Here is a 24,870-nt window from a genome sequence, read left to right as displayed (position 1 = left end):
GCATCCCAACCAATCACAAGGGGCCTGGCACCCAGACCAGGCATTCCAACCAATCATGAGGAGCCTGGCACCCAGGCCAGCCTCCATGAGTAGAGGCTGCAGCGCCCCGGGCTCTCTTGCCCTATGAAGCCATGAGGGGCCCCTTTAAGAGAAGCTATACTATTCTGCTGCAACTGTAGGGCCACTCGTCAGCACTGCCCCCACCCTGCCCCTGCAGGGCCCACGGCCTGCTCTTCTTGGCCCTACAGTGCCCGCTCTCCGAGTGAAGAAGGGCAGTCTTCACATCTCCACTGGGTCGGTGGGGTGCAAGGTGCACTCAAGTCTATGGCACGCTGAGCACGAAGAGATGAGGGAGAGGCCCAGGCGGCCTGGAGGGATGGTCCTGCTGCTGTGGGACAGGCCAGCAGGCCTCCGGAGGGCTCAGGGGAGGCCCCGGGGGGTTGGAGCCCAGCAGCACAGCCCTTCCCACAGCATCTGCAGGTCACCCTGCCGCACAGGCCACCCTCGGGAGCCTCACCATCCACCGTGGCTGCCTTGGCAGGCTCGATGCGTGACACTATCTCAGCAAGGTCTGTGAAGGAGGCGTTGGGGCAGGTGAAGACCTGGGAACAAGGGGAGGTCAGTGCTCCTGGCTGCACAGCTGCCCGCTCTGGCCCCCAAGGGCTCTGTCCAGCACGTGCTGTGGGCGACTGCTGTCCCTCACCGCAGAGGCCTTGTCTTTGCTGGTCCCCTGCCGGTCCTGCAACATCTTCTCCAGCACGCCACTCCGACCCCAGATGTCAAACACTGTCCGCCCGTGCTGGTAACCCACTTCCTGTGCACACAGCAGACCATTACGAGGGCCAGGAACTCCCTCCTCATGTTCTCAGGGGCCAGAGAAGAGCAGCCACTAGAGCTAGCCCCACAGGCCCCTCCGTCCCCAGGCAGGCTGCACTCACACAGATCTCGTCAAACTTGCCGAAGTCCAGGGTGCGGTAGCTGTCGATGGGGGGCCGCAGGTACTCACAGTAGTCACTGTTCTTCACCATCTCCAGCTGCCGGACGCAGCACACATAGGCCAAACGTGTCTGAATCTCAGCCATGTTCAACACCTGCACAGACAGGCCTGAGATGCCTGCCCTGGCCTGCCTCCCTATCCTCCTGGCCCAGGCCGAGGCAGGCTCTGAGTGCGTTCAGGTGACCCATGGACACCTTCAGCCTGCCTCTTGGGACCCCTTCCCCAGGGCTGGTTCCAGGGCCTGGGCAGGGGTGCCGAGGGAGGGACGGCTGCTGGACTCCTGCACCTCTGCCCACAGCACAGAGGGTACCTGGCGCCACCCTACCTTGACTTTTGTGGCCAAGGGGTTCCAGCGTTTCCACAGCAACCACCACCCGGAGAGTGCGTCACCATAGTTGGTGAGGTCCGTCTCGTCCTGGCTGCCCACGTCAATAGCAATCACCACCTTTGCCCCCATGGATCTGGCCACATCCGCTAGGGAGAAAGATGCAGCCCTGGTCATCACTGGGTCAGGGGGCGCAAAAGCGGGGCACAGAGTAGTACCGGGGGGGATGGGCAGAACCCAGAAGGATGGGCCAGATCCACCCCTGGAGACCAGGCCCTGGGGCATGTGGCCTCTCCCCGCAGCCACTCCCAGCCTGTGGGGCAGGATGCCTGTGTGCTGCAGCCCTTCTGAGCATGCCCCACAGGTGCCAGGCTGGCCTCAGCCACAGCCAGCCGACACCTGGAGGCCATTAGTGCCCGCTGTGTGCACAGACGGGACGTAAGTGCTCCACGCTGTCACCTGGCCTTGGTGCTGCTGTGCTAACAGGCAGAGCCCATATGCTGGTGGCACACGGCGTGGTGTGCGTGTGTGCTCATGTGCACGTGTTCTCCCTCCTCTGATGCCAGCCTGACATTCTTCCTTGGCACATTCTGAGGAAAACGTGTGCCACCAGCCTTCCTGGTATGGAGGTAGCCGCAGCAGGAGCCATGGGGCAGAGTGACCGAGGGGCTTTCACCCTCTGTAGTACCTGGAAGATTGTTGATGTAGCCCCCATCCATCAGCAGGTGCCCATCCTTGGGGTCGCAGAGGGGGGGCATGTACCCTGACAGGGACATGCTGGCACGGACATACCTCCAGAGAGAGCCTGGGGGTCGAGAAGGTCTGGTGAGAGAGGGTCCTTTTGCTGCCTGTCCTGGACCTGAGGATCAGGACCTCATCTTGCTTGGTCTGAAGCCTGTAAGCCCTACCTCCAGGGGAACACCAGGTCAGCAGATGGACCCCTCATCCCTCAAGGGGCCTGCCCACAAAGATGGGCAATGAGGTCAGGAGGACAGAACTGAGGCCCTCCCTGGGGTCTCCAGATGCCACCTCTCCCGGCTCTCTGATGGCAGCCACCCACAGCCCTGTGCCTGCAGAGTCCTGGCCACCTTCACCCCTGCCCACCCTGCTCCTCCCCAGGGTGCCCTCCCGGGCAGATCTGCCCATGCCTCTTGTCTCCTTGGCACGACCCTTGGCCCCCCTGCCACCCTCATGGAGTTGCTGGCTCTCTTCCGCCCTCGCTCCCATGCCTGCCCATACCCCAGGAGCTGCTGCCCTGACTGGCTGGCCTGCGGTGCCCAGGCCTAGGGGAGGCACGCACCATCTGTGTGGACCCGCATAGCAGAGGCGGTGATGTCGGTGGTGATGGCAAAGTAAGGGAGCCACAGGTCCTGTGGGGAGGACGGGGCTCTCAGGGGGGCCCTCCTCTCACCTGCCCCTTGCCCTGAAGCACAGGGCTGACCTGGGGCTGAGCGGGCCGGCCAGAGGAAGAGGAAGAGGAGGGTGTCCCTGGCAGGTGTACCTCGATCTGCCGGTCTTGGAAGATGCTACAGACGCTGCTGTTGAAGCCAGCTCCAGAGAACATGGACGTGATTGGGTAGGTCAGGTCCAATATGGTCTTCACCATCGATGTCATGTCCTGGGGGTACAGGAGGCCTCTGCAGAAGGGCTCACACCCCAACCTGTGGGAAACTCTGCCCAGAGCATAATGTGGGCACATTGTGTAGGCATGTCCTCAGCCAGGCCACCTGGGGTCTCAGGAGAGCACACTCATACTGAACCTGTGACAGCATGGGCAGGGGGCAGGGCGGGCCCTGGGCCCAGAGGCTGGGGCAGGGTCTATGTGCTCTGCCCCGTCTGACCTCAGGCCTCACCAGCCTGGCCCTCACGGGCTCCACAGCATCCTTGTTCCCTGGGCCTCTGGGTTTGCCTCGCAGCATGGGCAGAACCAGGCAGGGCAGGGCACAGCCCCTCCTTGGCTCACTGAGACTGCAGAGTGTGAGAATTTCTCCAGGGAGCAAGGGGTTGTGTGAGGGCTGTCCCTGGCTTGTCCTGGTGGTACCCCGCCAGGGGCCCCTCTGGGTGGGGCCAGGTATAACCTGCGATGAACAGAATCTGTGGCTAGCCCCACCTCAAGAGTGCCAGCCTGACTTCTGAGGCTGGAGATGGGGAGAAAGGTCCTCCTGCTGCTGTGTGCGGGGCTCACAGGACAGACACGGAGCGGGTGAGCCCGGGGCTTGGCTGGGGGTCAGGGCCTAGGTGCTCACAGTGTGAAGGCTGCCTCTCCAAGCAAGCAACGGGAAGGGCTCCTGGGCAACATGGCCCAGGACTAGCTGCTCAGGGCCTGGGTCCACTCCCAAGGAAGCCCCTGCCCAGCACCTGACGGCCCACTGCAGCCTATCCCTGCAGCATGTGGACAGGCCACACAGGGCTCTCTTCCCCTCTGTCCAGCAGCTCCCTGTAGGGTGGCTGCCCTGGCAGTGTCCACAGCCCATCATACCCTTAGGACAGTGGGAGGATCAGCCAGATCACCCTGACTTTTCCCATACCTGGTCCCAGAGCACCAGGCTGGCAGCAAGAGGGTTTCCCCAGCCTATGACTAGACCCTCGCTAGGCCATCTTCTACCCGCTAGACACACTTTCCCTTGCGGTCACGGCTCTAGGAAGCCATCCCTAGGACGCAGGCTATGTCACCAGGCCCTCCTTTTGAGTGGCCATGGAGGGGTTACTGGGGACTAGTTTCAGGGAAGAACCATTTCAGGGGCCTAGTGGGGAGCTGGTGACAGCCCCAGGCCCTGTGAACACAGCAAAGAGCCCACCCCAAGAGCTTCTGCGTGGAGGATGGCCAGTTTTCTTTTCTTTTGAAAAGGAGAACACAAACACTTTTGATCCCACGCGCAGCTTCAACAGGGCTCCGTTTGTTCAAAAGCAGCAGCAGAGCAGCGGGGCGCTGAGCCGCTTCGGCGGAGCTCATGCCCAGGGCTGGCTCTTGACGTGTGGATTCTGGCCTCCACTCGTGACAGGCCAGACGAAAGGCCAGGGCAGTTTATGTCTTCCTGGTGGCCAGAGCCCATGCCAGCCCCTCCCCAATCTGACTCATACCAAGCTAGCACTCGCCTGCTCCAAATCACCCAGGGCCAGGCACCAGACAGTCAGGGCCTGCCAGAGACCCCACCAGCTGGCCCTGCCTTGGCACAGACATCCCGGCTGAGCTCCCCACGTCCCTTCGGCCCTGCCTCTTGCTTCCAGGTGCTGTGGGGAGCCACCTCTTCCTTTAGTACCCTGGCTTCCTGTCACCACTCAGTGACCGCTGTCAGTTTTAGACATGGGCACAAATTAGGCCACCTCTACTTCATGCTTGCCCAGGGCCCCAAGCCATGCTCTGAACCCAGGGGCCATCCCTTGAGACCAGGAATTTCCTTAGAGTGGAGGGCATTGCTCACCTCGGCCCACTGCTTGGCCCGGATCCGCATCTGGGTGTAGTTCCTCTCCTCGGAGTAGAGGGCACCCATGAAGGCCCCGATGGATGTCCCTCCGACCATGTCCACAGGGATGCCGCACTCTGCCAGGGCCCTGAGGATGCCCAACTGGGCACAGCCTCTTCACCAACCAGAGGCACAGAGAGGAAGTAAGTGCCATCGTCAGAACTGGCCTGGGCTGTGCCCCTGGAGGCAGCGGCCCACAACCTACCCACCCACCTTCCATTCCCCACCTGTGCACAGATCACAGACAGTGGACAAAGAGGTTGAGGCAGAGAGACAGAGAGTGTGTTTGGACATAATATGAGGTGCCTCCCTCTCTCTCTGTCTCTCTCTCTCTCTCAGGAGGCCCCGAGGAAACTATGGGGCTCAGATAGGGGCAAGCAGTCCTAAGGGAAGCCAGTGCTTGGCCTCTTCTACCTATAAACACCTGCTACTCCAGCAAAGCAATGCAGAGATCACAAAACTGACCAGGCTCAGTCAGGGGTGGGGAAAGTGGAGGTGAGGGCCCCCAGGGAGGCAGGGATCCTGAAAACACCCTGGGGCCACCCCAGGACTCAGGGTGAACTGGAAGGAGCCAGCCCTCACAGAGTCCAGGAAGACAGCGTTCCACTACCTCACATCCAGACTGAAGTTATTCCCCTGAACCTCAAATTACTGCTACCATTTTCATACAGAATGTCTACCACTCAACCAAAGTTTGCCAGCCACATGAAAAATCCATATGACCACACATTAAGAAGGGAACCCAATAGTAGTGGATCCAAGCCAGGCACAGTGAAGCCTGCCTGCAATCCCAGTGCTTGGGAGGCTAGGACAGGAGGATCACAGATTCAAGATCAGCCTCAGCAATTTAGTGAGACTCTCAGAAACTGAGACCCATTTCAAATTAAAAGGGCTGTGGATGTAGCTTGGAAGTAGAATGCCACTGGGTCCAATCCCCAGCAATCACCCTCCAAAAGAAAAGTGAACCTAGAGAGAGTCCAGACAATAGAAACATCAGATACCAGCTTCAGAGCTTCAGAATGGCAGAGCTTGAGGTGTGAAGGAGCCAAAAGGCAGACATGCTACAAGGCCCACCAGTAGACACATGAACTGGTGTGGGAGGTCCATTGAGCACGAGAAAGCTGCAGGATAGGGCACATATTATACAAACCCACGTGGTGAGGGCCTAGAGGAGGCATATTCATGGAGATGGAAAGCAGAATCAGTTAACAGAGAAAAAGAGGAGAGGGAATGGGAGTCACGGTGTGGCAGACACAGAGTTTGGGATGACAAAAATGCTCTGGGAATGAACAGTGAAGATGGCTGCATGACAGTGTGATGTGCTTAATTTTATACTCCATGATATCCCACCCCTGCCTCCCACTGCTACCAACTGAGTGTGACTTTTTCCCCTTCCGCCATCCCTAAACCCCTGCCACCATGAGTCAGCTGACCATAAAAACCTCTGAAACCTCCAAAGGTGTGAGCCGTGTAAACCTTTCCTCCTCTAAGCTATGCTTGTCAAGTGTTTTGCCACAGCAATGAAAAGCCGACTAAAACACCAAGGCAAAGCAAAGGAAAACATCTTTAAACCAGATTGAGAAAAAAGAGACAAGGGTTTGGGATGTGGCTTGGTAAGCAGAGAACTTGCCCAGCACATGTGAGGCCCTGGGTTCAATAACCAGCATCATAAAACAAAGCAAACAAAAAGACTCATTCCTAAGTCAGGCATGGTGGTGCATGCTTGTAATCCCAGCATCTGGGAGGCTGAGACAGGAGGATTGAGGTTGGATACCCTCAGCTACTTAGTGAGGCCATCTGCAACCCAGTGAGACTTTGTTTCCAAATAAAGAATTAAAAAAAATAGGGCTGGGGGTGTAGCTCAGAGGTAGAATGCCCCTGGGTTCCATCCCCAGTAACACACACACACACACACACACACACACACACACACACACCCTTCCTTGCAGAAGTGCAATGAAAGAACTCACTGCTCTACCCTTTCTATGGTTGTGACAGAGATCAGAGATCATTTATTTACCATCTGTCCCTTTACAGACCACATCTATCTGCTGGCCCAGAAGTTAGGGAATAATGAACAATTTTAAATGAGATGATAAAATCAAGAAAACAATAAAGATATGAGCAAAAATTAAAGAACTCAAATCCAAACATACAGTAGAGAGGGTCAACAAAGCTAAAGTTGCTGGTTTGAAAGGAAGAGTTGAGGAAAGGAAGGGGCACCATTAATACCAGGGATGAGAAGGGAGTATCAGTAGAGATGCTATAGTCAGAAGGAAGCGACTGGAGCCTGTGAGCCCAGCACCTGAGGGACTGAGAGATGTGGACTGCAGGCTGAGGCCAGCCTCAGCAAGTAGTGAGGCCCTGTTTCCAAATAAAAATAAAATAGGGCTGGGGGGTGGCTAGGAGGTAGAATGCCCCTGGGTTCAACATCCCAGCACTAACAAAGAAGGAGAAGAAAGAGAAGGGGCAACAACTGTGATCAATGACACAAGGAGAAACGTTCTGATAAAACAGACACATTTTCTGAAAAACATGGCTTATCAAAACTGATGCACAAAAACAGTCTGAACAATACCATAAATGCTAAATAAATTGAATGTTTACTATTTTAAAATCTCCATAAAAAGTCCATGTTCAGCTGGGCATGGTAGTACACACACGTGATCCAAGCTACTCAGGCTGAGGCAAGAGGAACACAAATTTGAGGCCAGCCTAGGCGACTTAGCAAGACCCAGCTCCAAAATGAGGTTTAAAAAGGGTGGTGGCGCACGCTTGTGGTACCAACATTCGGGAGGCTGAGGCCGGAGGACCACAGTTCACAGACAGCCTCAGCTACTTAGTGAGGCCCTTTGCTACTCAGTGAGACCCTGTTTCAACAATAAAAGGACTGAGTCGGGCGTGGTGGCGCACGCTTGTAATCCCAACATTCGGGAGGCTGAGGCCGGAGGACCGCGGTTCGTGGACAGCCTCAGCTACTTAGTAAGGCCCCCTGTAACTCAGTGAGACCCTATTTCAAAATAAAGAATAATGGCCAGGCGTGGTGGCGCACGCTTGTAATCCCCTCGCTTGGGAGGCTGAGACAGGAGGAACACACAGGTTCGAAGCCAGCCTCAGCTACTTAGTGAGGCTCCCAGCAACTTAGTGAGACCCTGTTTCCAAATAAAATATGAAATAGGTCTGGGAGTATAGCCCGGAGGTAGAAAACCCCTGGGTTCCACCCCCAGTACCACCAAAAAATAAATAGAAAGACAGACAAACAGACAGAAAGGAAGGAAGGAAGGAAGGAAGGAAGGAAGGAAGGAAGGAAGAATAGGGCAGGGTATGTAGCTTGGTGGCATAATGCCCCTGGGTTCCATCCCCAGACCTGAAAAAAAAAAAAAAAAACAGGATAAAAAATAGGGCTGAGGGTGTAGCTTGGAGGTAGAAAGCCCTTGGGTCCCATACCAACTACCACAGAAAAAGAAAAAAAAAAGGGAGAGAGACTGGAGATAAAGCTCAGTTGTAAAAGTACCCCCAGGCTCAATGTCCAGTACTGCAAAAAAGTAAAGGAAAAAATAGTTAATTCAAAGATGCTATTAAGAAAATGAAAAGATAGCTGGGCGTGGTGGCACACGCTTGTAATCCCCGCTCTTGGGAGGCGGAGACAGGAGGATCGTGCAGTTTTGAAGTCAGCCTTGCTGGCTTAAGAGACCCTGTTTCCAAAAATAAAATCAGTCTGGGAGTGTGCCCAGAGGTAAAAGGGCTTCCAGGAATCCCAGTACCACCAAAAAAAAAAAAAAAGAAAAAAAAAAAAAGAAAAGAAAACAAAAGCTAAAGCCTGAGAAATAATACGAGTAATAAACACATCTGGCAAAAGGCTGTAGTCAAAGCATATACGGAATTCCTCCAACTCAGTGATGAAAGACTGACAAGCCTATTCAGGACAGGCACAGCACTGAGATGGTAATTCACAGGGGATGTGCACATGGCCAAGCAAGGATGCAAAAGGGGAGCTCTGTGCCACTAACAGTCAGGGAGGTAAAAACTGGAATCACAAGGACACACAGCTGCACACCAGAATGGCTGTCAACACGAGAGGGGTGAAGAAGGTGGGCAAACTGAACTCTCCTATCTGGCTGGTAGGGACATAAATGGTATGCCCACCCCACGACTGGATCATTCTACTCCTAGGTGTTGGCCTAAGAGGAAAGAAAACATATACCCACATAAAAGTGGCCACTACAGTTCTATACCTAATAATCAGAAACAGAAAACAAGCCAGGCATGGTGGTACGTGCCTGTAATCCCAGCATTTGGGAGGCTGAGACAGAAGGATCACAGGTTTGCAGCCAGCCTCAGATACTTAATGAGGCCCTTTGCAACTCAGTGAGACCCTGTTTCAAAACAAAGAATAAAAAATAGGGCTGGGGGTGCAGCTCAGAGGTAGAATGCCCCTGGGTTTCATCCCCAATTCCAAAAAAACAACAGTGCTGCTGATCTGGCTTGTAAGCAGGGTTCAGTATGAGCCCATCCCCACTGTCCAGCCCCACAGAAGGGTGCCTGGTGTGCTCACTCCAGCAGCACATATACTAAAAGTGGAACGGCACAGAGAAGATTAGCATGGCCCTTGTGCAAGGATGACATGCAAATTCATGAAGCGTTCCATATTTTTATCTTCAGAATTTCAACAACTAGTCACAATAAATGTTCTGGTTAAAAAAGAAAAAGAAAGACAGGATGTTTGGCCTCTTCCCAACCTGACAACCCTGGGTGTTGACCTTGCTCTTCTGCTCTGGTTTCCTCAGTGTTCAAATGAGAGTAGAGGCAGCCAGGCATGGTGGTGCACACTTGTAATCCCCGCACTTGGGAGGCTGAGACAGGAGGATCGTGCAGGTTCGAAGCCAGCCTCAGCTATTTAGTGAGGCTCTCAGCAACTGAGTGAGACCCTGTTTCCAAATAAAGTATAAGATAGGTCTGGGAGTATAGCCCGGAGGTAGAAAGCCTCTGGGTTCCACCCCCAGTACCACACACACACACACACACACAAAAAAAAAAAAAAAAATTAAAAAAAGAAATAAATGAGAGCAGAGAACAGCAAGGTATGATGCCCCCCAGATTCTGGCATCCCCAGGTACAATCACTTTACCTCCAGGTTGAGCAGGCCTGGACTCAGCACACAGGGGTTCACAGGGCTGTTAGGGGCAGCAAAAAACTTGGGGCTACCCACAGGGCTCCCGGTCACTGGCCCTCTGGCAGACAGAGTCCTTGGGAGCATGGAGTCTTGGCTGCCTGGCCAGGCTGCCTTCGAGCTCTTGGCTCAGAGCTGCTAGTGTATTAGGCAGGTGAGCTCACCACCAGGGCAGCCTCTATCCTGGGACTCAGCCAGGCTCCTCCTGGCCACTCTCCCTTCCTGGGCAGGTGTGGGGTCTGGCAGAGGTGTAGGGCTCACCCTCCATACACATCTAGCTCACCAGAAGTCTCTTGCCTTGCCTCCCCATCATGATGCCCCTGGGCCCCACTTCTCAGTAAGTTCTGGTGAAAGGACAAGTCAGGGTAGGAGTTATCTGGGTTTGAAGCCCTTTAAGGAAGCCACAACCTAGAGTACTGAGGAATGCTTTGCTAGCTTGTGAGCATATCAGGGAAAGAGGCTCACCAGGAGCAGTCAGGACACTGGCAAAGGGCGGGTAGAGTTTTTGGTAGAAGAGACACAGGTGGCTAACAGGCAAGCCAACACTTCAGGCAAAGACAACTGGGATGGGAAACAAGTTTCCTCTCCTCAACTGGCAACCATGAAATGCGTAGCTGCAGCTTGCTGGGCTTGCACACACACATGCACGTGTACTGCGTATCACCGCACTCCTGCTGGCCACGAGCATGGTCTCCTGAGGACACGGAGGCCACCTCGTCCCAGTCTCCTAGTGGCACGAGAGCCATTCCTCAACTTCAACATACAGGCTGAGTGGCAGCTCACCTTGCTCCCCCTCCTCCAAGCACCAAGGCGATGGCATTGCCCGTCAGCACCCGTGCCAGGCGGGAGAAGTCCGAGTGCCGGTCTGGAGGTCGCTGGAAGACGCGCTGGTACATCTCCATCTGGGAGAGGAGCCAGCAGAAGCAGAGGCTTTGCAGAACCCATAGCCAGGACCCCCATGTCCTGATTTGTCTGGGCAGGTTTCCTCCTTTTCTTACCCTCAGCCCTCTCCCCTCCAGGACACAACCCATCAGCAGCTGGGTGTCCAGGAGGATCTCATCAGCAGCCCAGGCTCATATGGGGGAATGTTGGCAGAGGAGATGCAGGTAAACCAGCAGAGCCCAGCCCCCTCAGGCTGCCCCCACAGGGATTCCCCCATCGATCCTTTTGGTAGAGTGCCCTTAGGCAGAGATGCAGCCATTGGGACCGTCCACTGAGCTATAGGGCGGGATGGGCTGCAGACTATGGGCAGCCTCTATTCCACCCCCTCCACACCTGGACCTGGCCCCACCCCTGCAGAGAATATGCCTCAGGATTTGTGTCTGCTTCAGCCTGGGGTTAAGAACAGTGCTACCTGGGCCATCGGGGATCTTAGGGGCCTTGGCTCAACGTGAGACCCTAGGCCTAGGCCCTCGCCCATCACATGTATCTTTCTGCTCAGTGGCCCCCAGGCAACCTAATGGCCTCTCTGTGCTGTGCCTTCCCATGCTAGGCCTCCCCCACCTGCATAGCACTGTGTAATGGACCACAAATCCCAAAGTCACAGCCAAGTATCATGAACTCATAGCCAGAGTTCAGAGCAGAAGAAGTTCGCCTCCTAACAGAGCCCAGCTCAGAGGCAAGACGGTCAGAGAGGAGAGGTTCTGAGTGTCCAGGGTCAGGGAGGCTGTGGTCAAAGGCTCAGGTGTCCAGCAAGCCTCACCAGCTTGGGCAAGCTCCTCCTGGAGAAGACGCGGCGTGGGCAGCGGAGGTGCAGATGGCCAGAGCACCAGGTCCGCATGTTGAGCCACTCCACCGTGCGGGTCGGCCCTGGGCCCTCTTCCCTGTGTAGCAGGATCAGCTGCTTCTGGGCACGCACAGCTGTGCTCTCCAGCATCCGCTCCAGCTGCAGGGAGAATGAGGCCTGGTCAGCCAGCCTGAGGTGCCACCAAGGTCTGTGCTGCAAGCCACCCAGCTGCCCCACACAGACAGAGGCCTTGAGGCGGCCCCCCACAGCAGCGCCTGGTTCTGTGAACAACTGGGATGTGACTTGGCCTCCCGGGAGCTGCTGAAGCCCCAGCACAGGGTCTACCCAGCCACGTGTGCTGGGTGGTCAGCACCGCAGTGCAGGGAGTTGTGTGTGGTAGTCGGCTCCTCTTCCTGAGTCTCCAGCACAGCGGTGTGGAAGCACAGTGCCTCTGCAGCAGTATCTGCAAGCACTCTCCCTTGCCAGGGAGCATGGCTCCCTGTGGAATGGGAACACACATCAGAGAGAGGAATTTTTAGCTGCCCTAGGGCTAGGCAGGCCAGGCAGAAGCAGAGGGAGGGGGTGGGGCGCTAACTCCACTCTACACAGTTGGAGAAACCGGACAGCACCGACCGGGGCCAACCCTGGGGAGGGCATGGCGCCCTTGCCTGAGCCTCACAGCCATCCACAAGGGAAAATAATCTGGACACATCTGGCAGCCAGAAGACATTCTCCATGGTCAGCAGCTTGCAGCGCCCTGAAGGCACTTGAGTCCTCAGTCACTGAGGACGTAAGCAGGTTGGGGGTACTCACAAACAGAAAAGCAAATCATGAAGGGGAGTGAAACAACACAAGCACCTCACCATTCTGCGTGCTGAGGAAGGGGAAGTAGGGCAGCATTTCAAGCTTCAACCTGTAAAGAGCACTGTGTGCCGTGCTGTGAAGAGTGCGAGGCTGGCCAGAGGCCTCCAGGGCGGGCACCGCAGGGCCCTGCAGGGCTTTGTTCTAAAACCCCCAGAGATGACACAGCAAAATGTTCCTAAAGCGTGGGCAGCAGATATCTGGGTCCTTTTCTGAGTTCTCAAAATGTTCTGTTCAAAGGAAATCAAGCCCAGGCTCTGCGGCGGGCGGCCCTCCCTCCACTCACCTCGCCCACCGTGGGTTCCTGCTCGCCCAGGCCCACGATGAGGATGCAGTCGGCCTGCCGGATGCAGCGCTGGGTCCAGGGTGTGAGCGTGCCGTCGGCCTGGTAGAGCACGATCCGGTGGATGTCTTCCTGCTGCCCCAGCCAGCTGGACAGCCGATACTCATGGATGCTGTGCCCCACCAAGCCGATGCCTCAGTCTCTGGGGAGGCTCCCAGAAGGCCCCGGCACCTGTGCTGGCATGCCCCCTCCCAGAGACGGCAGAGGGAAACAGGCAGCCAGCACCCCTCCCTGACCAGCAGTCCTGGCCCCACCTAGGTCTGTGAGTCCTGGGCCTGAACAGTGGAGCAGGGGCTGCAGCCCAGGCAGAAACTGTGGGTTCTCCACGGATGGATGCAGAGCTGGCTGTGAGAGATGGAGTGGTCTGGCGGGGCCCAGCATGGTGCTGAGTAGTGGAGCTGGACAAGGACACACCGGGGCATGCAGATGTGGGGCAGGGGGAGTGGAGTCTTAATGCTGTGTCTGGACCCCCTAAGAGGAGGAAGCGGCCATCCAGACTCTTTCCTGCCATGAAGCCAGTCAGGACGCTGGGGACGCGGTACCTGTCCAGGGCTGCAGAGCCAAGGCGGTGCTTGATGTTGTCACTGGTCAGCAGCAAGACAGGGCCTGAGAACACAATGACCAGTTATGGAAATCTGTCCCCGCAGCCACCTCTGAGAACAGGCAAGGGAGCCAGAGAATCCGTTTCCTGTCCTGAGGCCACTGCCAGCCTCTCCTGTCTGCCGGGAAGGTACAGGCTGAGAAAGGAGGCCTGGGCAGCCTCCTGTGTCCTATCAACACACAAGAGTCAAATCTCTATACCCTGTGACCTTGGACACAGGCACACACACGTGCTGGGCAGGGGCAGAGTGCCACGGTGAATGGCAGTTGAGGCTTCCCACGTGCAGATCAGCAGGCCCACCTGGATTCTAGGCCAGTTCACCCACACGCACACCATGACTTCCCATCTCGTGTCTCTCAGTTAGTATGCTGCTGTCCACAAGCAGAGCCAGTGACAATCTATGGAAAGCTGCCAGGGCTCGGAAGATGCCCAGCAGGGAGCAAAGTCACCTTCAGCAGCTGCCTCACTGTACTCCACAAAGTGACCAGGGAGCACCCTGGCCTGAGCCGGTGCTGAGTGCTGCTCCTTGGCGCTGTTTCCCTCTGAGAGTCACCAGGAGGTCTAAGCATTCTAGACAAGGCCCTCCAAGAGTAAGAAAGAACTCAGTGATGAGAGATCTCTGCATCTCTCTCTCTCCTGAGACAGAGGCTCCTGAGGCTGCCCAGGTAAGCACCAGCTCTTCAGCTCAGGACTCACAAACCCCCAACAATCCTCCCACCTCTCCCTCTCCAGCCTCGAGTGCTGGCAGGACAGGCCCCTGCCACCATTGCTGACAATGGCATCATACTTTAGCTGGAGCATGTTTTTAGAGGCACCAGAATAAGGTGCCGTTAGAGCTGGAAGGGCCGCTGGAGTGTGGCTGCTACACTCTGCGCCTCCAGGTGCCTCAGGGCAAAGGGTGGTGCCCCCATAGGTGCCGTGCTCCCTGGCCGAAGGCTTACAGCCACACAGCAGTGTCTGCTGGCCATGACTACAAGGTGTCCGAGTGTCTCTAAGCTGTGCTTGCTCAGCTGGACAGTTGCACAAGGTGAGTCCCTGTGTCTTCTCCACCCTTTGGTGCCAGAAGGCCTTCTGGAACAAGCCATGTCAGCTGCAGGGAGAGAGGTGCTGGCCTGAGGCCTGCCCCCCAGTGCCTGCCCGCTGCCCTAGGCCCCCTGCCTGGATTTGGGGGTCCAGAGGGGACAGTCTGGGAAACATGAGGCTCCCTCAAAGGCAGTGCTCTGGGTTCCATGGCACAGGCTCCAGCTCCTGCCAACAGGACTGCGCTGACTACCCCTCTCCTGACAGGAGTCTGCTCAAGGCCCTGAGCTCTTTGAGGGAGGCAGAGTGCTTCCTCCTGAAGAGCAAGGTGTGGGCAGGTCCAGGCAGAGGAACAGGCAGAGTCCAGTCTTCTGGACAGCAGACGGCCATGAGCACTCCTGTCTCCAGCTTGGTGCCATGTGGCTGATGCAGGTGTCCGGCAGGCAACTGCCCCAGACCTGCTCCTGCCTGGACAGCACTGCTAGACTGGCTGCCAAACAGCCTCTTTAGGAAAAGGGAACAACGCCTCAGCACTAGAGGAAAACGCCTCTCAGCCGAGTTGTCACCCAGCTCAACACTGCAGCACAAAGGCACCTTCCCAGAGTGCCCACGTGGGCAGTGCGGTCCCAAGCGAGGCTTCTAGGCCAACTAGACGCCGCAGGGCAGTCTCCACGTGGCCTAGGGTGCACCTGGTTCCCCTTGCTCACTTGGGCTTCTCCAGATGGGGCACGTGCTGAGAAGGCCATGTCCTGTGACAGGGAGGGACGGGGCAGGGGGCAGGGGGCAGGGGCACGGGGCGGGCTCTGTTTCTGTTCCATGAATAGGATTTCTCCAGTGCTGTAGCCCAGTGAGTCCTATATGAGACCCAAGGCTGGCTGCTTTCCAAGGTCTGGAGCAGCTTTCCTGACCCTTGGGACCAGCTCACGAAGAACTCTAGGCTCCTATTATCCCTTGCTGCCCACCTCAAGTAATAAGCCTGCCTCTAAGGAGTGCATGAACATCCTGTCTCACCAGACAGATTGGCAGGTTGCCAGGGTACAGGGAGCCTGCTTTGCAACTGTCTCTGCAGAAAAGCATGACTCTTACTTCTACCTTATACCATAACCAAAACCAGCCCCAGGTCATGGGGGACCCAAAAGGAAAGGAAAAACAATTGGGTTTTACTTTTTTTTTATTTTTTGCAGTACTAGGGATGGAACCCAGAGGCATTCTACCTTTGGGATATACCCCCCAGCCCTATTTTATAATTTATTTGGAAACAGGGTTTCACTAAGTTGCTGAGAGCCTCACTAAGTAGCTGAGGCTGGCTTCAAACCTGTGCGATCCTCCTGTCTCAGCCTCCCAAGCACTGGGATTAAAAGTGTGCACCATCACGCCTGGCTCACAATTGGGTTTTAGAACATCTCCATGGGCAAGGGCAAGATGGAATTCCTTCAATAAAACACAAAACCAGTAACCACACAGGAAGAAATTAGTTGGTTAGAATTAAGAACTTCTGCCGGGCATGGTGGTGCACACTTGTAATTTCAGTACTTGGGAGGTTGAGACCAGAGGATTGCAAATTTGAAGCCAGCCTCAGCAACTTAGCAAGACCCTGTTTCATAATAAAACATAAAATAGGGCTGGGGTATAACTCAGAGGTAGAATGCCCTGGGCTCAGTCTCCAGGACCCTCTACACACACACATGGACACACCAACCTCCACAGTAAGAAACACTCTGATTAGAAAATGAGCAAAAGGGGACGCCGGGCGTGGTGGGCACGCTTGTAATCCTTGCGCTTGGGAGGCTGAGACAGGAGGATGGCACAGGTTCGAAGCCAGCCTGAGCTACCTAGTGAGGCTCTCAGCAACTTAGTGAGACCCTGTTTCCAAATAAAATATAAAAAATAGTTCTGGGAGTACAGCCCGGAGGTAGAAACCCTCTGGGTTCCACCCCCAGTGCCACCGGAAAAAAAAAAAAAAAAAAAAAAAAAGAAAGAAAGAAAGAAAATGAGCAAAAGGGGGTGGTGTTGCTCAGTGGTAGAGCACTTGCCTAGAATAATAAGGCCTTGGATTCAATCCCCAGTAGTGGAAAGAAAAGGAAAGGAAGGGAATGGAAGAAGAAACATAAAAAAGCAAGCAAAAGATATAGACATTTCACTGAAGAGAATATATACAAAGAGTAAATAAGTACATGAAAGATATTCAGTATCACTAAGTACCACAGAAAACCAAATTAACAGTAGGATGTTCTATTGCTATGTAACTGTTAGAACAGCTAAAACCTAAAGAGTGACGACACTAATGCTACCAAGGATGGAGACACCGGTCCCTCAGCACACTGCCATGGGGCTGCTATGGGGATGCCAAAGGCACGCTCACTACGGAAACAGCTTGGCAGCTTCCAATAAAATGGAACGCACTCTTCATACTTATCACATCCCCAGGCATTTATCCCAAAGAAAATCTATGTCCACAAAAAAATCCACTACACAAGTGGTCAAAGCAGCTTTATTTGACACACACCCCAATCTAGAAATCACCCAAATATCCTTCTGTAGAAAGTGGCTAAAGAAACCAGATCATCCATACAATGGAATATTCTCAGCAATGAAATGAAAGCCAATCTCAAAAGGCCACATGCTGTCTGATTCCATTTTTATACCTTTCTCAGAATGAGAAGTGATACAGATGCAGGGCAGGTGGCTGCCAGTGAGCAGGGCTGATGGGAAACAGCAGCTCCGGGGCATTGGCGGGTCTCCATGACAGTGGAGACTCTGCAGCTTGGCTCGCCTGTGTCCCCGTGTGCACACACACACACACAGAACACAGCGCACGGGCCAGAGACACCTGAGGTGGACTTGTGGTGTGACAAATGCCAACGTTTGGCACTTACGTGTTGAGGGCTAGTGCCAGTGTCAGAGGTGGGCCCTTGGGACGGAGCTGGCTCATGGACAGTGGCTGAAGAAACCAGATCATACATACAATGGAATACTGGATTCCCCATAGATAGACAAAGCCCTAGAAGGGCCTGTTACAGCAGCCCTTCTGCCTGCTGTTGCTCCTCGCCACAGGAGGCCCAGGACCACAGCGGGTGCCCGTGGCCAGCCCTCTGATCTTTACAGCTGACAGAGATCTTTACATCTCTAAGGTGATTTTCTTAGGAGTTCTGCTACAATGATAAACCCTGGGCAGAATGCCCCTGGGTTCCATCCCCAGCACAATAAATAAATAAGTAAATAAATAGAGTGGTATCTTTTTAATTTCATAGATTTTTATGGCATTTACTTAATTTTTTTGTAATTCAATGTCTGTACCAGGTAGAGAACATTTTTGCATGGTACTGAAATGGACACCATATAGTCACAATATATTATTTCCTGATAATTAGACAACTATTTTTTATTCTTTATTTTGAAATAGGGTCTCACTGAATTGCAAAGGGCCTCACTAAGAAGCTGAGGCAGTCTGCAAACCTTGATCTTCCTGTCTCAGTCTCCCAAATGCTGGGATTACAAGGGTGCACCACCATACCTGGCTTAGACAACTCTTTTTTTTTTTCTTTTTGATGGTACTAGGGTTCCTGGAAACGCTTCTACCTCTGGGCTACACTCCCAGACCTATTTTTACACTTTTATTTGGAAACAGGGTCTCCTAAGCCAGCGCGCGTGGCTGGCTTCGAACCTGTGTGATCCTCCTGTCTCTGCCTCCCAAGCGCGGGGATTACAAGCGCCACCACGCCCAGCTAAGACAACTCTTTATAGCATTCATTATTCCATCATTTTGCAGAGATAACCCTGAAACTTTCAGTATAATCCTACTACAGAAAATTGATTCCCTATCTTCATGTTTAAATATGATTACACAAAAACTTTTAGATAGTATTAATAAACTGAGCATGGTGGAATACCTGTAATCCCAGCTTCTCAGGAGGCTAAGGCAGGAGGATTGCAAGTTTGAAGCCAGCTTGGGCAACTTAGTGAGACACTATCTCAAAATAAAAAAATTTTATCCAGGTATGGTGGTACATATTTGTTATTCCAGTACTTGGGAGGCTGAGACAGGAGGATTGCAAGTTTGTGACCAGCTTCAACTACCTTAGTGAGGCTCTCTGCAACTTAGTGAAACCCCGTTTCAAAATAAAAATAAAATACCAGGCTAGGGGTGTAGCTTGGAGGTAGAATGCCCCTCCCTGGGTTCAATCCCCAGAACTATAAAAAAATAAAAAATTTTAAATGGGTTAGGGTTGTAGCTCAGTAGTAGAGCACTTGCTTAGCATGCATGAGGCCCTGGGTTCAATCCTCAGTATTAAAAAAAAAAGTTAAGAACACAGAATGCCTTATAAATTTGAGAATGCCCAAGAGCTCTCAGAAATTCGAATTTCCTGTTCTTGAATCCTAAAATTTAACAACTATCAGGGATCTGCCTCTTCCCAATGAACTGTCAACCGCTGGGTCCACACCATGACTGACTCCCAGTGCTGGCTAAGGGACGGATTTGTCCTGACCGCTACTGCCCAAGCCCCCTGACTCCAATCAGGGCGTTTTCCACAGTTGGCCAGCTCTCTGGCCACCCACTGCAGTATCCCCTCTAGGAAGCAGAGTGGCTCACACATGCCCCAGAAGGCTTAGAACCTACAGATGGGATCCTCTGGGAGACAAGCAGGGCATCCTGGGGAGGCTGCTGAGTACCCCTTCACTCCCCAGGCATCCATGGAAGAATGTTCTGAGGAACTGTCTTGGAATTTAGGGCAGTCTGCCTGTCCTATTCTCCTGCACCGATATGCAGGAGATGAGACTCCCTCACATGAAGAGTCCCCTCAGAGTGCAGCCCCCAACTCGGATCTGTCCCAAAGCAAGGGCAGCCCCTCATTCTAGAGGGATGATGGGGATTTGTAATTTCTAAATGCCCACGTGAGAGCTTACCAATGGCACCAAGGGCATGCTGGAGCTCCAGGGAGAAGGCAGTGAGGGGCACATCCTCAGACACGGGCATCGCTGCCACTGTGGACAAGTTGCCTGCCGGGTTCCCTGCATCCCACTTGCTGCTGGCCGTGTGTAGCCCGAGCTGGTGACCTGCAGAGCATAGGGCTGAGCATCAGCCTGGGAGATCGCAGATGTTCCAGATGACATAAGACACCAGCCAGCCAGGGCAAGGTCTTCTCTGAGTCTTACAGTGATGAGGTGAGCCAGGTGTGGTGGCACACACTTTAAATCCTAGGACTTGGAAGGTGAGACAGGAGGATCACAGGTTCAAGGACAGCTTCAGCAATTTAGTGAAGCTCTTAGCAAACTGGTGAGACCCTATTTCCAAATAAGAAACAAAATCGGTCTGTGTAGCTCAGAGATTAAATACCTCTGGGTTCAATTCCCAGTAAACACACACACACACACACACACACACACACACACGATGAGAGTGACTCTCTGCCTCTTCCTGGACTGTCAGCTGGTTTTGCACCAGGACTGATGTGCTCCCATACTCCCTGCAGGAAGCAATGGGTTTTAAAAAAATGTGAGGCCCCAAATGAACTCAACCAGAATATTCTGCCAGATGCAGAGACTGTGTGTGTGTGTGTGTGTGTGTGTGTGTGCATGACATTTACTGAAGACTGAGCCGAGGGCTGCTCTACCTCTGAGCGATAGCTCCAGACCTTTTTATTTTATATTTTGAGACAGTGTATCGCTCAGTTGCTGAGGGCTGGCCCTGAACCTGTGATCTCCTGTCTTAGTCTTCTAAATACTGGAATTCCAGGCACGTGCTGCCAGGTCCCATATCCATCCAGGATTGAACTTCTGAGCTACACCCTTGGCCCTATGTTTTAGTCTTTTTATTATTATTATTATTATTATTATTATTATTATTAATTACTACGGGTCTAGGGATGGAACCCGGGGCATTCGACCTCCGAGCTACACCCCCTGCCCTATTTTTTATTCTTTATTTTAAAACTGGGTCTCTGAGTTGCAGAGGGCCTCACTAAATAGCTGAGGCTGTCCGTGAACCACCATCCTCCAGTCTCAGCCTCCCGAATGCTGGGATTACAAGCATGCACCACCACGCCCGGCTTAGTCTTTTTATTTTTGAAACAGGATCTCACTGAGTTGCAAGGGACCTCACTAAGTAGCTGAGGCTGTCTGCGAACCACCATCTTCCAGTCTCAGCCTCCCGAATGCTGGGATGATAAGCGTGCGCCGCCATGCCTGGCTCCTTTTCTTTTTCTTTCTTTTTTTTTTTTAATAGCGTCTTACTAAATTACTGTGCACTCGCCTCCTGTTGCAGCCTCCCAAGTACTGGGATTACTGTATACTAGCTAGGAGTCAGCTTTTGAACCAGCTCTAACAGTATAAACCTGGAGATCAACAGACATGTTTTTATTATCTCTTATCCACACGGGATTTCCAAAACCAAGGAAGGCACAGACCAGCTCACGGAAGGGCACCCTGGGTTGGGGCAGTCCAGGGGAGATGCCCAGACTGCCTGTGGGGGAAATCAAGGCAGGCAGGGCCTCCCTCTCCCTGAGGCCACGTCCCCCCCGAGTCCAAGAGTGCTCACCCTGACGGCCTGACCTTCTCCGGGGCCCTGACATGGGCTAAGAACCCTTTGGAGGCACAACCACAAGGTCCACGGTCATGAGCCCCTCGGGTGGGGGTAGCACAAGTTCACTTTCAACAACAAAGTCCCCTCTTGGGAGCTCACCTGCTTCCAGAGGTGGTTGAGGGCATGGCTGCTCCCACCTGACCAGGCCCCTGCGGCCTGGGTATGGTGTGCCTCCTAGACCCCTGCTGGCCCACTCCTGTGCAGTGTCCTCGCCCCTGGGCCAGTGCTGGCGGCCACCGCAACCACCTCCCTGATACAGGACAGAACCGTCCTCCGTCTGGACCTCCCATCCCCCTGAAGCGCAAGCCCCGAAGGCCTGGATTCTCTGAGGGGCTTCATCTCTGGCTGTTCTCACTCAGGTGAGGCAGTTTCCAGAAACCACCAGACGCATGGCTCCTGACTGGGGTACACAGCCTGAACCAGAAGTCAGAGTGGGGTGTGGGTGGAGGGAGACAGGGCCGAGGGCCAGTGGGGGCACTTCAGTAAAGCTGGAGGGGGAGTGAATACGGCCACACAGAGCAGCCCCCTCTCTAGAGGGCGCGCAGGGTGCTTCCTGAGCAGCGCGGGCAGGCCTCCACCACTAAGCGTCACCCAGCCCTTGGAGTTTTTATTTTGAGACAAAGTCTCTCTAAGTTGCCCATGCTGGCCTCAATTTGTGTCCCTCTGGCCTCAGCCTTTGAGTAGCTGGGATTATAGACATGCACTGCTGCTTCCAGTCATAAAACACATCTCTGTGTACTGACAAGGAAACGATGATGTACTGTTGAATGAAAAGCTGTAATTAAAATAATTCCATTATTAAACATCCCGAACAAACTACCTGTATCTGTACACAGAGAAAAACAGATAGAAACAGATGTTGCCTACTTACCAGCCAACCCAGGGTCCCAGAGGCTCCTGTGGGCCCCACAGCCTGCCTGACTACACTCCCTGCTCACTTCTGCTGCTTCCAAATGCTAACTGGATGCCATTTTCATGATCAGGAGGAAATAAGACCAGATAAGAGGGAAACAAATGATTAAAAAACTGAAATCCAGCTAGGCATGGTGGTACATGCCTGTAATCCCAGGACATAGGAGGCTGAGACAGGAGGATCACAGGTTTAAGGCTGGCCTTGGCAACTTAACAAAACCCTGTTTCAAAATAAAATATAGCTGGGTATGGGGGCTTTTCTCTCTCGGGACCCCCTCCCCTTTTGGGGAGCTGTTCTCTCTCTCGCAGGTCGTGTTGGCCCTGAGAGAAGGCAGAGTGCATCTGAGGACACGTGGCTCGGGCTGCTCTCGGGTAGTGATCTGAAGGCCTCTGCTGGACATCAAGGCTGACCAGGGCCCCTAGGGGTGACCTGCACCTCTTTTCTGGCAGATCGCGTGGACTCTGGGAGAAAGTAGTTTGTAATTGACGGCACTTGGCTCGGGTGACACTCGGGTAGTGACCTGAAGACAACTACTGGACACCAGGGGACCCGACAGCCCGAGTGGTGTTCTGCCTCTTTCCCTATTCCCTTCTGGCAGATCGTGTGGACTCTGGAAGAAAGCAGCCTGCACCTGAAGGCAATTTGGCTTGGGCTACTCTCAAGTATTGTCCTGAAGGCAGCTGCTGGACCCAGAGTTCCAGCCCCTTTGGGGTGTTCAGCCACCCTCCCCCCATTCCCTGCTGCTTCCAATAAACCTTTTACTCCCCTTCAAAAAGAAAAAATAGCTGGGTATGGTATGTGCACGCTTGTAATCCCAGTACTTGGGAGGCTAAGACAGGAGGATCAGAGGTTCCTGGTTAGCCTCAGCTACTTAGTGAGGCCCTTGCAATTTAGTAAGACTGTTTCAAAATTAAGAATAAAAAATAGGGCTGGGGATGTAACTCAGAGTAAAATGCCCCTGGATTCAATTCTCAGTAAGGCAAAATTAATAATAATAATAATAATAATAAATAATAGTATAAAAATTAAAAATAAAAAAGGCTAGGGGTGTATCTCAGAGGTAGAATGCCCTTGGGTTCAATCTCCAGTACAGAAAAAAAAACAAAAAACCCAAACTCTGAAAGCACAACCAACAGTGTTGTTGAGCAGAAGCAAAGTAGATGGGCCTCCCTTGGCCTGGCTTTCACTGGCTCCTCCTGCAGCAGCTCCTTTGGGGAAGCCTTTCCTTCACCATTCTCCAGGAGCTCACGCGTCAGAACTCTGCTAGAACCAAGGGGCTCTATCAGAGCTGCACAGCAGCTCTCATCTTAGTCTTTGAATGAGCACACATGAGATTCTGACTGTGGCCTGAAGGTAAGTTCAGCATCACCTGGCTCTGACAAATTCCATGAGACCCTGCACACGGCGCGAAGCAGCTCGCCCATGGCTCAGCGGAAGGTGGGCGGCCGGCTCTGGGCTCCCAGCTCAGAGGAAGACCTACTCCGCTACTCTGTCTCACAAAAGAAGTAGCCCCCACAAACCATCCCAAACGGGTCTTCTCCCCTCCCTTCGCTGTGGAGATGGCCTCCAGACTGACCAGCACTAAGCAAACACTTGTACACATCAGGCCTACGTCCTGCACTAGCAAGCAGGGGGTGCCTCCCCCGCCAGAGGGGCAGGTGCAGAAAGGAATTCTTCAGAGCCGGGCGTGGTGGCGCACGCTTGTAATCCCCACACTTGGGAGGCTGAGACAGGAGGATTGTGCAGGTTCGAAGCCAGCCTCAGCTACTTAGTGAGGCTCTCAGCAACTTAGTGAGAACCTGTTTCCAAATAAAGTATAAAATAGGTCTGGTAGTATAGCCTGGAGCTAGAAAGCCTCTGGGTTCCACCCCCAGTACCATACCAAAAAAAAAAAATTATATATATATATATATATATATAACAGAACGGAATGGGAGTGTAACTCAGAGACAGAATGCCTCTGGGTTCAATCCATGGTACCAAAAAATAAAATAAATAAAAAAGGGCAGTGGATATAACAACACCCATGGGTTCAATCCCCAGTACCAAAAAAACAAAACAAAACAAAACAAAAAACCATTTCAGGCTGAATACCTCTGGGTTCAATTCCTAATACCATAATACACACACACACACACACACACACACACACACACACACACACACTCACTCATCTTGAAGAAATAGAGGTTAAAAATTTCCTAAATTTAAACTGGTAGTGGTGGTGCAGGCTTGTAATCCCAGTAGTTGGGAGGCTGAGATGGGAGGATGGCAGGTTCAAAGGCAACCTCTGAAACTTTGTCAGGCTCTCAGAAATCTAGTGAGACCATGTTTCAAAATAAGAAATAAAATTGGGCTGGGGTATAGCTTGGAGGCAGAATGCATCTGGGTTCAATCCCCAATACCAAAAAAATTTTTTTTCTTAATTTAGTAAAAGATAAACCTACTGGACTTCCGGGAAGATGACGACCGAGAAAAGCGGGGCTTAAGAGCCCCGCTAACAACCAATCTCCATTACCACAAAATCAGCGCCTTTCATAGCCAGAAAACACCATCACCAGAGAAACAAAAAATCACCAGGCTCCAGAGAGAAAGCAGACTGAGAACAGAGCTCAGAGCCACAGAGGAGATAACCGGCCTCACGCCTGAGGACGCGGCAGCAGCGCCATACTGCCGGCGGCAGCAGTGACTTCACCGGACGGCTACAGCAAGCCGAGGTGAGCCGCTGCGGAACAGCCAGGCGGGATTTCTTGCCGCAGGTAAAATCTAAAGCTCCCAGTGGCTGAGCTCAGCACACGCCGCAGGGATTCATAGTGGAAATCAAAACCAAGAAGAAATACACCAGCCTCACGGCCGAGGGCGTAGCAGCG

At 53.3% G+C, this 24,870-nt stretch overlaps 1 protein-coding gene across 1 annotated transcript in view; it reads right to left on the bottom strand.

Moving 5' to 3' along the window:
- PNPLA7 (patatin like domain 7, lysophospholipase) overlaps positions 1–24,870 on the bottom strand; it is a gene marked incomplete at both ends in the record, with an annotated part of 82,060 nt that overhangs the window by 1,418 nt on the left and 55,772 nt on the right. Inside the window, 13 exons of the mRNA XM_080709451.1 lie at positions 518–602; positions 704–814; positions 939–1,091; positions 1,323–1,471; positions 2,011–2,127; positions 2,623–2,692; positions 2,824–2,940; positions 4,745–4,901; positions 10,740–10,858; positions 11,659–11,841; positions 12,830–12,998; positions 13,429–13,492; positions 19,413–19,562. Of these exons, the coding sequence (XP_080565577.1) occupies positions 518–602; positions 704–814; positions 939–1,091; positions 1,323–1,471; positions 2,011–2,127; positions 2,623–2,692; positions 2,824–2,940; positions 4,745–4,901; positions 10,740–10,858; positions 11,659–11,841; positions 12,830–12,998; positions 13,429–13,492; positions 19,413–19,562 (1,644 nt within the window). The remainder of the gene's footprint in view (positions 1–517; positions 603–703; positions 815–938; positions 1,092–1,322; positions 1,472–2,010; positions 2,128–2,622; positions 2,693–2,823; positions 2,941–4,744; positions 4,902–10,739; positions 10,859–11,658; positions 11,842–12,829; positions 12,999–13,428; positions 13,493–19,412; positions 19,563–24,870) is intronic.

The sequence above is a fragment of the Muscardinus avellanarius genome (assembly GCF_963383645.1).
Source record: "Muscardinus avellanarius genome assembly, chromosome: 13".
NCBI lineage: Eukaryota > Metazoa > Chordata > Mammalia > Rodentia > Gliridae > Muscardinus > Muscardinus avellanarius.
This window is presented reverse-complemented; position numbering and strand designations above follow the sequence as displayed.